Raw genomic sequence first — 12,806 nt, 5'->3', positions numbered from 1 at the left:
TTTTACTTTTTGAAATTATGTTCGATTGTATAATTAAGTATGCATGTGTTTATGAAGGCTAATCATGACTTGTTTATTTTATCCGTATTAATTAGAATTTGGAAACGCCTAAATGACCAAGCATTATCTTTAAAAGTGGGATGAAGTTGGCACAATGCCGATATGTGCCACACTCGAGGACCTTGCCCCCTCAAGACATTCATCCAATCATTTTCTGTGTTCTGTTCAGGGCGGAGATACTGAACATCAATAAATTGGAAGTCCCAGGAGACAAAAAGCTCAGGAATCCCTTGTAACATTTTGCAAGTACCAACGGAAATCAACAAACAAACGTCAACATGGTCGACTGGACAGATGCTGAGCGCAGTGCCATCGTAGGCCTGTGGGGAAAGATCAGCGTGGATGAGATCGGACCCCAGGCCCTGGCCAGGTACATTCTTATAATATTTATGTAGATATCATTAAATAATAACACGATAATAGGTTACCTAGGCTAATGACCACTAATTTCGTATTGTAATGGCAGCCTGTTTAATTTATTTTTAGACTTCTGATCGTGTCTCCATGGACTCAGAGGCACTTTAGCACCTTCGGCAACCTTTCAACACCCGCTGCCATCATGGGTAACCCCGCCGTGGCCAAGCACGGAAAGACCGTGATGCACGGACTTGACAGAGCTGTGCAGAACCTGGATGACATCAAGAACACCTATACTGCACTGAGTGTGATGCACTCAGAGAAACTGCACGTGGATCCCGACAACTTCAGGGTGAGTACTAAACGTAATGCATATAGCCTACAATTTTGTGCTTCATACAATTAAGGTATGACCAATTTTCCTTCGAGGCATTTAGGGGAAAATAGTCTTATGCATTAAATAGCGGTGTGAGCCGATGTAAAGTGTATGTCAATATTCTTTTACTATCCCCTCTCCACAGCTCCTCGCCGACTGCATCACCGTGTGCGTGGCCGCCAAGCTCGGTCCCACCGTTTTCAATGCTGATACTCAGGAAGCCTTCCAGAAGTTCCTGGCTGTCGTTGTGTCCGCTCTTGGCAGACAGTACCACTAGAGCATCACTCGATAGCATCAATATGGAAGAGAGATGACACTCAAATTCCAGTCTGTTAAGCTGGAAGCTGTGCCAATAGCTACACGCATTGAAAATAATAAAATCTATTTAAAAGCGTTTATCTTTTTGAAGTGTTGTTTTTTATGGAAAACGTTCTCCTGCAATTGTACTGATGGCACATGGTTAGAGTGTTGGACTAGTAACCGAAAGGTTGCAAGTTCAAATCCCTGAGCCGACAAGGTAAAAATCTGTCTTTCTGCCCCTGAACAGGCAGTTAACCCATTGTTCCTAGGCCGTCATTGAAAATAAGAATGTGTTCTTAACTGACTTGCCTAAAGGTAAAATAAATAAATAAAAGATACATTCTTGGAATTGATGTCATCAAATTCGAGAGCTGAAGCGCTCACTTGGCCAATACTGATCTTTGCCAGAGCCAATCATATGCGCCTTCAGTGGGCGGAGAGCACTCATAAATATAAGTTGCAGGCAAGTTTCTCCCTAAACAAGACATTTAATCTTGTTGCAAAACCGGAAAACAAACACTGACAACATGGTTGACTGGACAGACGCAGAGAAGAGCACCATCAGTGCTGTCTGGGGCAAAGTAGATATCAATGAGGTCGGACCACTGGCTCTGGGAAGGTAGGTCATGGCTTCAGCCTCATTCAAATATATAATCTAATATAGTTTATAGAGATGATCATGAGTAATTATAACACTATTATACTTGTCCTGTTATCTATCATTACTATTAATATTGAGTTTACATTGTTAAGTTTGAATGGAGCATGTTAGAATATTAATTAGGCATATAATTGAAATACATTTGAAAATAATTAATATATTTCGGTGTTCTTGCAATGACAGAGTCCTGATCGTCTACCCCTGGACTCAGCGTTATTTCGGCTCTTTCGGAGATGTGTCCACTCCCGCAGCAATCATGGGCAACCCCAAAGTTGCTGCTCACGGCAAGGTCGTGTGTGGAGCTCTGGATAAAGCTGTGAAGAACATGGGCAACATCTTGGCCACATACAAGTCACTGAGCGAGACCCACGCTAACAAACTCTTCGTCGACCCTGACAATTTCAGGGTATGCCTTCTGTCTTGAGAAATAGGCTTATATTTTAGGCTTTACTGATGTAAGCCTACACACAATCAGAGCAACACGTCTAATTCCAAAGGTAAAAGAAAACAGTCAGTCTTATTTAACAACGTCCTCCTTTGTCTTTTGTCCGCAGGTGTTGGCTGACGTCCTCACAATTGTCATTGCCGCCAAGTTCGGAGCCTCTTTCACTCCTGAAATCCAGGCAACCTGGCAGAAGTTCATGAAAGTGGTTGTCGCAGCCATGGGCAGTCGGTACTTCTAAATGCACCACAGACAAGGGATTAAGTTCTGACATCCCTGCCTGAGTGAAAATAAAGACATTGAAACAAACTATTGTAGTTGTATTTATACAAACGTGATTTTTTAGAAGGGGGAGGGACAGTTCCACCACAAAATTCTTAACATCTTTATTTTAGGCTATACCCTATTTAGATGAGGGAAGTGGAGCTAGACCCCTATATGGTAGGTAATCGAAGAAAGAAAACAAGTGGGCGGCCAGTACGATGCAGAACACTTTAATAAACTATTTACAGGTCATATTTACAACGCATACATATAAGTCTCAGGGCATCGTTTCCCAGAGCCTTCATAGCCTTAAGATCATTACTAGAACATTATTGTCTTTAGGAGCCGAGTCGTGGCTCTTAAAAACGCTCTTATTAAAAACCTATGCACATCTACGAGTAATCCAGACCACTAATAGAGCAGCCATGGGGCATGGTTAGATGCTTTTTTGCACTTCCGCGTCACTCATTTACAGAAGATCTCTGCTAAACATAGAATCAAGATGTCTAGCCTGTCTGACTGTGACTGCGGATAACAACAGAACGATGCTGACTACAAAAACAAAGTTGCCGATGTATCTGCAATTGTTACAAACAAGTGAAGGATAAAAGTATGGTTCAAATTAAAACCGAGATGACTGCATTAAAAAACAGCCTACATACATGGGCATCTAAATCAAATCAAACCAAACTTTGTCACATGCGCCGAATACAACACAATAATATTAACCAGGTAGGCAAGTTGAGAACAAGTTCTCATTTACAATTGCGACCTGGCCAAGATAAAGCAAAGCAGTTCGACAGATACAACGACACAGAGTTACACATGGAGTAAAACAAACATACAGTCAATAATACAGTATAAACAAGTCTATATACAACGTGAGCAAATGAGGAGAGAAGGGAGGTAAAGGCAAAAAAGGCCATGGTGGCAAAGTAAATACAATATAGCAAGTAAAACACTGGAATGGTAGTTTTGCAATGGAAGAATGTGCAAAGTAGAAATAAAAATAATGGGGTGCAAAGGAGCAAAATAAATAAATTAATTAAATACAGTTGGGAAAGAGGTAGTTGTTTGGGCTAAATTATAGGTGGGCTATGTACAGGTGCAGTAATCTGTAAGATGCTCTGACAGTTGGTGCTTAAAGCTAGTGAGGGAGAGAAGTGTTTCCAGTTTCAGAGATTTTTGTAGTTCGTTCCAGTCATTGGCAGCAGAGAACTGGAAGGAGAGGCGGCCAAAGAAAGAATTGGTTTTGGGGGTGACTAGAGAGATATACCTGCTGGAGCGTGTGCTACAGGTGGGAGATGCTATGGTGACCAGCGAGCTGAGATAAGGGGGGACTTTACCTAGCAGGGTCTTGTAGATGGAGCCAGTGGGTTTGGCGACGAGTATGAAGCGAGGGCCAGCCAACGAGAGCGTACAGGTCGCAATGGTGGGTAGTATATGGGGCTTTGGTGACACAATGTATTGCACTGTGATAGACTGCATCCAATTTGTTGAGTAGGGTATTGGAGGCTATTTTGTAAATGACATCGCCAAAGTCGAGGATTGGTAGGATGGTCAGTTTTACAAGGGTATGTTTGGCAGCATGAGTGAAGGATGCTTTGTTGCGAAATAGGAAGCCAATTCTAGATTTAATTTTGGATTGGAGATGTTTGATATGGGTCTGGAAGGAGAGTTTACAGTCTAACCAGACACCTAAGTATTTGTAGTTGTCCACGTATTCTAAGTCAGAGCCGTCCAGAGTAGTGATGTTGGACAGGCGGGTAGGTGCAGGTAGCGATCGGTTGAAGAGCATGCATTTAGTTTTACTTGTATTTAAGAGCAATTGGAGGCCACGGAAGGAGAGTTGTATGGCATTGAAGCTTGCCTGGAGGGTTGTTAACACAGTGTCCAAAGAAGGGCCGGAAGTATACAGAATGGTGTCGTCTGCGTAGAGGTGGATCAGAGACTCACCAGCAGCAAGAGCGACCTCATTGATGTATATAGAGAAGAGAGTTGGTCCAAGAATTGAACCCTGTGGCACCCCCATAGAGACTGCCAGAGGTCCGGACAGCAGACCCTCCGATTTGACACACTGAGATCTATCAGAGAAGTAGTTGGTGAACCAGGCGAGGCAATCATTTGAGAAACCAAGGCTGTCGAGTCTGCCGATGAGGATGTGGTGATTGACAGAGTCGAAAGCCTTGGCCAGATCAATGAATACGGCTGCACAGTAATGTTTCTTATCGATGGCGGTTAAGATATCGTTTAGGACCTTGAGCGTGGCTGAGGTGCACCCATGACCAGCTCTGAAACCAGATTGCATAGCAGAGAAGGTATGGTGAGATTCGAAATGGTCGGTAATCTGTTTGTTGACTTGGCTTTCGAAGACCTTAGAAAGGCATGGTAGGATAGATATAGGTCTATAGCAGTTTGGGTCAAGAGTGTCCCCCCCCTTTGAAGAGGGGGATGACCGCAGCTGCTTTCCAATCTTTGGGAATCTCAGACGACACGAAAGAGGTTGAACAGGCTAGTAATAGGGGTGGCAACAATTTCGGCAGATAATTTTAGAAAGAAAGGGTCCAGATTGTCTAGCCCGGCTGATTTGTAGGGGTCCAGATTGTTCAGCTCTTTCAGAACATCAGCTGAACGGATTTGGGAGAAGGAGAAATGGGGAAGGCTTGGGCGAGTTGCTGTTGGGGGTGCAGTGCTGTTGACCGGGGTAAGAGTAGCCAGGTGGAAAGCATGGCCAGCCGTAGAAAAATGCTTATTGAAATTCTCAATTATGGTGGATTTATCAGTGGTGACAGTGTTTCCTATCTTCAGTGCAGTGGGCAGCTGGGAGGAGGTGTTCTTATTCTCCATGGACTTTACAGTGTCCCAGAACTTTTTGAGTTAGTGTTGCAGGAAGCAAATTTCTGCTTGAAAAAGCTAGCCTTGGCTTTTCTAACTGCCTGTGTATAACGGTTTCTAGCTTCCCTGAACAGCTGCATATCACGGGGCTGTTCGATGCTAATGCAGAACGCCATAGGATGTTTTTGTGTTGGTTAAGGGCAGTCAGGTCTGGGGAGAACCATGGGCTATATCTGTTCCTGGTTCTAAATTTCTTGAATGGGGCATGTTTATTTAAGATGGTTAGGAAGGCATTTTTAAAAAATATCCAGGCATCCTCTACTGACGGGATGAGATCAATATCCTTCCAGGATACCCCGGCCAGGTCGATTAGAAAGGCCTGCTCGCTGAAGTGTTTCAGGGAGCGTTTTACAGTGATGAGTGGAGGTCGTTTGACCGCTGACCCATTACGGATGCAGGCAATGAGGCAGTGATCGCTGAGATCTTGGTTGAAGACAGCAGAGGTGTATTTAGAGGGGAAGTTGGTTAGGATGATATCTATGAGGGTGCCCGTGTTCAAGGCTTTGGGGGGGTACCTGGTAGGTTCATTGATAATTTGTGTGAGATTGAGGGCATCAAGTTTAGATTGTAGGATGGCTGGGGTGTTAAGCATGTTCCAGTTTAGGTCGCCTAGCAGCACGAGCTCTGAAGATAGATGGGGGGCAATCAGTTCACATATGGTGTCCAGAGCACAGCTAGGGGCAGAGGGTGGTCTATAGCAGGCGGCAACGGTGAGAGACTTGTTTTTAGAGAGGTGGATTTTTAAAAGTAGAAGTTCAAATTGTTTGGGTACAGACCTGGATAGTAGGACAGAACTCTGCAGGCTATCTTTGCAGTAGATTGCAACACCGCCCCCTTTGGCAGTTCTATCTTGTCTGAAAATGTTGTAGTTTGGAATTAAAATTTCGGAATTTTTGGTGGTCTTCCTAAGCCAGGATTCAGACACAGCTAGAACATCCGGGTTGGCAGAGTGTGCTAAAGCAGTGAATATAACAAACTTAGGGAGGAGGCTTCTAATATTAACATGCATGAAACCAAGGCTATTACGGTTACAGAAGTCATCAAAAGAGAGCGCCTGGGGAATAGGAGTGGAGCTAGGCACTGCAGGGCCTGGATTCACCTCTACATCGCCAGAGGAACATAGGAGGAGAAGAATATGGGCCTTTCCTCTGACACCGCCTATTATGTAGGCCCTGCATGGCAGGAAGCTTGGTCACAGTGATGTACTGGGCTGTAAGCACTACCCTCTGTAGCGCCTTATGGTCAGATGCCGAGCAGTTGCCATACCAGGTGGCGATGCAACCGGTCAGGATGCTCTCGATGGTGCAGCTGTAGAACTCCTTGAGGACCCAGGGATCCATGCCAAATCTTTTCAGTCTCTGGAGGGGGAAAATGTGTTGTCGTGCCCCCTTCATGACTGTATTGGTGTGTTTGGACCATGATAGCTTGTTGGTGATGTGGTCACCAAGGAACTTGAAATTCTCGACCCGCTCCACTACAGCCCTGTCCGGCCCGCCTTTTCCTGTAGTCCACGATCGGCACCTTTGTCTTGCTCACAATGAGGGAAGAGGTTGTTGTCCTGGCACCACACTGCCAGGTCTCTGATTGTGTCAAGGCACAGATCTTGGGAAGGGAACCAACACATTTCTGCAGCATTGAAGGTCCCCAAGAACACAGTGGCCTCCATCATTCTTAAATGGAAGAAGTTAGGAACCACCAAGACTCTTCCTAGAGCTGGCCGCCTGGCCAAACTGAGCAATCGGGGGAGAAGGGCCTTGGTCAGGGAGGTGACCAAGAATCAAATCAAATCAAATGTATTTGTCACACACACATGGTTAGCAGATGTTAATGTGAGTGTAGCGAAATGCTTGTGCTTCTAGTTCCGACAATGCAGTAATAACCAACGAGTAATCTTACCTAACAATTCCAAAACTACTACCTTATACACACAAGTGTAAAGGGATAAAGAATATGTACATAAAGATATATGAATGAGTGATGGTACAGAACGTCATAGGCAAGATGCAGTATATGGTATAGAGTACAGTATATACATATGAGATGAGTAATGTAGGGTATGTAAACAAAGTGGCATAGTTTAAAGTGGCTAGTGATACATGTATTACATAAAGATGCAGTAGATGATATAGAGTACAGTATATACATATACATATGAGATGAGTAATGTAGGGTATGTAAACATTATATTAAGTAGCATTGTTTAAAGTGGCTAGTGATATATTTTTACATCAATTTCCATCCATTTCCATTATTAAAGTGGCTGGAGTTGAGTCAGTGTGTTGGCAGCAGCCACTCAATGTTAGTGGTGGCTGTTTAACAGTCTGATGGAGATAGAAGCTGTTTTTCAGTCTCTCTGTCCCTGCTTTGATGCACCTGTACTGACCTCGCCTTCTGGATGATAGCGGGGTGAACAGGCAGTGGCTCGGGTGGTTGTTGTCCTTGATGATCTTTATGGCCTTCCTGTGACATTGGGTGGTGTAGGTGTCCTGGAACCCGATGGTCACTCTGACAGAGCTCCAGAGTTACCCTGTGGAGATGGAAGAACCTTCCAGAAGGACAACAATCTCTGCAACAATCACTCCACCAATCAGGCATTTATGGTAGTGGCCAGACGGAAGCTACTCCTCAGTATAAGACACATGACAGCCCGCTTGGAGTTGCCAAAAGGCACCTAAAGGAGTCTCAGACCATGAGAATACAGATTCTCTGGTTTGATGAAACAAAGATTGAACTCTTTGGCCTGAACGCCAAGCTTCACGTCTGAAGGAAACCTGGCACCATCCCTACGGTGAAGCACGGTGGTGGCTGCATCATGCTGTGGGGATGTTTTTCAGTGGCAGGGACTGGGAGACTAGTCAGGATTGAGGAAAGGATGAAAGGAGCAATGTACAGAGAGCTCCTTGATGAAAACCTTCTCCAGAGAGCTCAGGACCTCAGATTGGGAAGAAAGTTCACCTTCCAACCATAAAAACAACCCTAAGCACACAGCCAAGACAATGCAGGAGTGGTTTCAGGACAAGTCTCTGAATTTCCTTGAGTGGCCCAGCCAGAGGACAGACTTGAACATTTCTTGAGAGACCTGAAAATGTCTGTGCAGCAACGCTCCCTATCCAACCTGACAGAGCTTGAGAGGATCTGCAGAGAAGAATTGGAATAACTCTCCAAATACAGGTGTGCGAAGCTGGTAGCATCATACCCAAGACAACTTGAGGCTGTAATCGCTGCCAAAGGTGCATCAACAAAGTACTTAGTGAAGGTCTGAATACTTATGTAAATGTCATATTTCGTTTTTTAAACATAAAAATAAAACATTGTACAGCATAAAAACATTGAGCATGAAATCAAGACATATCCTCCAACATAGCACATACTGTATACACAGTCATAGCACATATACACAGTCATAGCACATATACACAGTCAATACAGGTCACAATACAGAACTAAATGGGTTCACAAGCATAAGTAATCACCTCCCAGTCTTAGAAACATGACAAATAAAACGCGTCCAGCTTCTAGAATTGTTGTTTCTACCAGTGATACTAGTAAGCATTTGTTCATGTATTTCCAGAAATGCCCCTTGTCTCCCATATCAAATTTTTGTACCATATCTGAGTATGACATTAAAACAACTTAATTGTACAGATCACGTATAGTATGAATTCTTTTCATTTGCCACTGTTTCCAGTACACTGTCTTTTTCTCTATACAGAGCCTAGGATTGTGCCACAATAATGAGTATCCTTGTTTTAGATGTGAAAATCCAATTATCTTGTGTACTGTTCTCCACACCTATTTTGAGTGTAACAAAATTTGGTTGGGAGTTTGACAGACCTCTCCACGGTAAGACTATGTGACAGAGTATCAACAGACCTCTCCACTGTAAGACTATGTGAAAGAGTATCAACAGACCTCTCCCCTGTAAGACTACGTGACAGAGTATCAACAGACCTCTCCCCTGTAAGACTACATGACAGAGTATCAACAGACCTCTCCCCTGTAAGACTATGTGACAGAGTATCAACAGACCTCTCCCCTGTAAGACTATGTGACAGAGTATCAACAGACCTCTCCCCTGTAAGACTACGTGACAGAGTTTCAACAGACCTCTCCCCTGTAAGGCTACGTGACAGAGTATCAACAGACCTCTCCCCTGTAAGGCTACGTGACAGAGTATCAAGAGACCTCTCCACTGTAAGACTACGTGACAGAGTATCAACAGACCTCTCCCCTGTAAGACTACGTGACAGAGTATCAACAGACCTCTCCCCTGTAAGACTACGTGACAGGTTATCAACAGACCTCTCCCCTGTAAGACTACGTGACAGAGTATCAACAGACCTCTCCCCTGTAAGACTACGTGACAGAGTTTCAACAGACCTCTCCCCTGTAAGGCTACGTGACAGAGTATCAACAGACCTCTCGCCTGTAAGACTACGTGACAGAGTATCAACAGACCTCTCCCCTGTAAGACTACATGACAGAGTATCAACAGACCTCTCCCCTGTAGGACTACGTGACAGAGTATCAACAGACCTCTCCCCTGTAGGACTACGTGACAGAGTATCAACAGACCTCTCCCCTGTAGGACTACGTGACAGAGTATCAACAGACCTCTCCCCTGTAAGACTACGTGACAGAATATCAACAGACCTCTCCCCTGTAAGACTACGTGACAGAGTATCAACAGACCTCTCCCCTGTAAGGCTACGTGACAGAGTATCAAGAGACCTCTCCACTGTAAGACTACGTGACAGAGTATCAACAGACCTCTCCCCTGTAAGACTACGTGACAGAGTATCAACAGACCTCTCCCCTGTAAGACTACGTGACAGAGTATCAACAGACCTCTACACTGTAAGACTACATGACAGAGTATCAACAGACCTCTCCCCTGTAGGACTACGTGACAGAGTATCAACAGACCTCTCCCCTGTAAGGCTACGTGATAGAGTATCAACAGACTTCTCCCCTGTAGGACTACGTGACAGAGTATCAACAGACCTCTCCCCTGTAAGACTACGTGACAGAGTATCAACAGACCTCTCCCCTGTAGGACTATGTGACAGAGTATCAACAGACCTCTCCCCTGTAAGACTACGTGACTGAGTATCAACAGACCTCTCCCCTGTAGGACTACGTGACAGAGTATCAACAGACCTCTCCCCTGTAGGACTACGTGACAGAGTATCAACAGACCTCTCCCCTGTAAGACTACGTGACAGAGTATCAACAGACCTCTCCCCTGTATGACTACGTGACAGAGTATCAACAGACCTCTACACTGTAAGACTACGTGACAGAGTATCAACAGACCTCTCCCCTGTAGGACTACGTGACAGAGTATCAACAGACCTCTCCCCTGTAAGACTATGTGACAGAGTATCAACAGACCTCTCCCCTGTAAGACTACGTGACAGAGTATCAACAGACCTCTCCCCTGTAAGACTACGTGACAGAGTATCAACAGACCTCTCCCCTGTAAGACTACGTGACAGAGTATCAACAGACCTCTCCCCTGTAGGACTACGTGACAGAGTATCAACAGACCTCTCCTCTGTAGGACTACGTGACAGAGTATCAACAGACCTCTCCTGTAGGACTACGTGTATCAACAGACCTCTCCCCTGTAAGACTACGTGACAGAGTATCAACAGACCTCTCCCCTGTAAGACTACGTGACAGAGTATCAACAGACCTCTCCCCTGTAAGACTACGTGACAGAGTATCAACAGACCTCTACACTGTAAGACTACGTGACAGAGTATCAACAGACCTCTCCCCTGTAGGACTACGTGACAGAGTATCAACAGACCTCTCCCCTGTAGGACTACGTGACAGAGTATCAACAGACCTCTCCCCATTAAGACTACGTGACAGAGTATCAACAGACCTCTCCCCTGTAAGACTACATGACAGAGTATCAACAGACCTCTCCCCTGTAGGACTACGTGACAGAGTATCAACAGACCTCGCTCCTGTAGGACTACGTGACATAGCATCAACAGACCTCTCCCCATTAAGACTACGTGACAGAGTATCAACAGACCTCTCCCCTGTAAGACTACGTGACAGAGTATCAACAGACCTCTCCCATGTAAGACTACGTGACAGAGTATCAACAGACCTCTCCCCTGTAGGACTACGTGACAGAGTATCAACAGACCTCTCCCCTGTAAGACTACGTGACAGAGTATCAACAGACCTCTCCCCTGTAAGACTACGTGACAGGGTATCAACAGACCTCTCCCCTGTAAGACTACGTGACAGAGTATCAACAGACCTCTCCCCTGTAAGACTACGTGACAGAGTATCAACAGACCTCTCCCCTGTAGGACTACGTGACAGAGTATCAACAGACCTCTCCCCTGTATGACTACGTGACAGAGTATCAACAGACCTCTCCCCTGTAAGACTACGTGACAGAGTATCAACAGACCTCTCCCCTGTAAGACTACGTGACAGAGTATCAACAGACTCTCTCCTGTAGGACTACGTGACAGAGCATCAACAGACCTCTCCCCATTAAGACTACGTGACAGAGTATCAACAGACCTCTCCCTGTAAGACTACGTGACAGAGTATCAACAGACCTCTCCCCTGTAGGACTACGTGACAGAGTATCAACAGACCTCTCCCTGTAAGACTACGTGACAGAGTATCAACAGACCTCTCCCTGTAACACTACGTGACAGAGTATCAACAGACCTCTCCCCTGTAGGACTACGTGACAGAGTATCAACAGACCTCTCCCCTGTAGGACTACGTGACAGAGTATCAACAGACCTCTCCCCTGTAAGACTTCGTGACAGAGTATCAACAGACTCTCCCCTCCCCGTGACAGAGTATCAACAGACCTCTCCCTGTAAGACTACGTGACAGAGTATCAACAGACCTCTCCCCTGTAAGACTACGTGACAGAGTATCAACAGACCTCTCCCTGTAGGACCGTGACAGAGTATCAACAAAAGGACTACGTGACAGAGTATCAACAGACCTCTACACTGTAGAACAACGTGACAGAGTATCAACAGACCTCTTCCCATTAAGACTACGTGACAGAGTATCAACAGACCTGTCCCCTGTAAGACTACATGACAGAGTATCAACAGACCTCTGCCCTGTAGGACTACGTGACAGAGTATCAACAGACCTCTCTCCTGTAGGACTACGTGACAGAGCATCAACAGACCTCTCCCCATTAAGACTACGTGACAGAGTATCAACAGACCTCTCCCCTGTAAGACTACGTGACAGAGTATCAACAGACCTCTCCCATGTAAGACTACGTGACAGAGTATCAACAGACCTCTCCCTGTAGGACTACGTGACAGAGTATCAACAGATCTCTCCCCTGTAAGACGTGACAGAGTATCAACAGACCTCTCCCCTGTAAGACTACGTGACAGAGTCAACAGACCTCTCCCCTGTAAGACACAGAGTATCAACAG

General features: G+C 45.2%; 2 protein-coding genes across 2 annotated transcripts; both read left to right on the top strand.

The window, feature by feature from the left end:
• Window positions 1-271: 271 nt before the first annotated feature.
• LOC115110384 (hemoglobin subunit beta-like) lies at window positions 272-1,189 on the top strand. The gene is made up of 3 exons (XM_029635993.2): window positions 272-430; window positions 547-769; window positions 939-1,189. Exons 1-3 carry the CDS (start codon window positions 339-341, stop codon window positions 1,068-1,070), a joined length of 447 nt encoding a protein of 148 aa, XP_029491853.1. The 5' UTR covers window positions 272-338; the 3' UTR covers window positions 1,071-1,189.
• A 377-nt stretch (window positions 1,190-1,566) lies between these two features.
• Window positions 1,567-2,505, top strand: LOC115110386 (hemoglobin subunit beta-1-like). The gene is made up of 3 exons (XM_029635995.2): window positions 1,567-1,712; window positions 1,938-2,160; window positions 2,309-2,505. The coding sequence occupies exons 1-3, from the start codon at window positions 1,621-1,623 to the stop codon at window positions 2,435-2,437; spliced, it is 444 nt and encodes a 147-aa protein (XP_029491855.1). The 5' UTR covers window positions 1,567-1,620; the 3' UTR covers window positions 2,438-2,505.
• Window positions 2,506-12,806: the final 10,301 nt, after the last annotated feature.

Source organism: Oncorhynchus nerka, linkage group LG26 (genome assembly GCF_034236695.1).
Source record: "Oncorhynchus nerka isolate Pitt River linkage group LG26, Oner_Uvic_2.0, whole genome shotgun sequence".
In the NCBI taxonomy this organism is placed as follows: domain Eukaryota; kingdom Metazoa; phylum Chordata; class Actinopteri; order Salmoniformes; family Salmonidae; genus Oncorhynchus; species Oncorhynchus nerka.
This window is presented reverse-complemented; position numbering and strand designations above follow the sequence as displayed.

Coding starts and splice junctions, on each gene's coding strand:
- LOC115110384 (XM_029635993.2), top strand. CDS start 339: ATGGTCGACTGGACAGATGCTGAGCGCAGTGCCATCGTAGGCCTGTGG. Junction 431..546: donor GGACCCCAGGCCCTGGCCAG/GTACATTCTTAT, acceptor ATTTATTTTTAG/ACTTCTGATCGTGTCTCCAT. Junction 770..938: donor TGGATCCCGACAACTTCAGG/GTGAGTACTAAA, acceptor CCCTCTCCACAG/CTCCTCGCCGACTGCATCAC.
- LOC115110386 (XM_029635995.2), top strand. CDS start 1,621: ATGGTTGACTGGACAGACGCAGAGAAGAGCACCATCAGTGCTGTCTGG. Junction 1,713..1,937: donor GGACCACTGGCTCTGGGAAG/GTAGGTCATGGC, acceptor TTGCAATGACAG/AGTCCTGATCGTCTACCCCT. Junction 2,161..2,308: donor TCGACCCTGACAATTTCAGG/GTATGCCTTCTG, acceptor TTTTGTCCGCAG/GTGTTGGCTGACGTCCTCAC.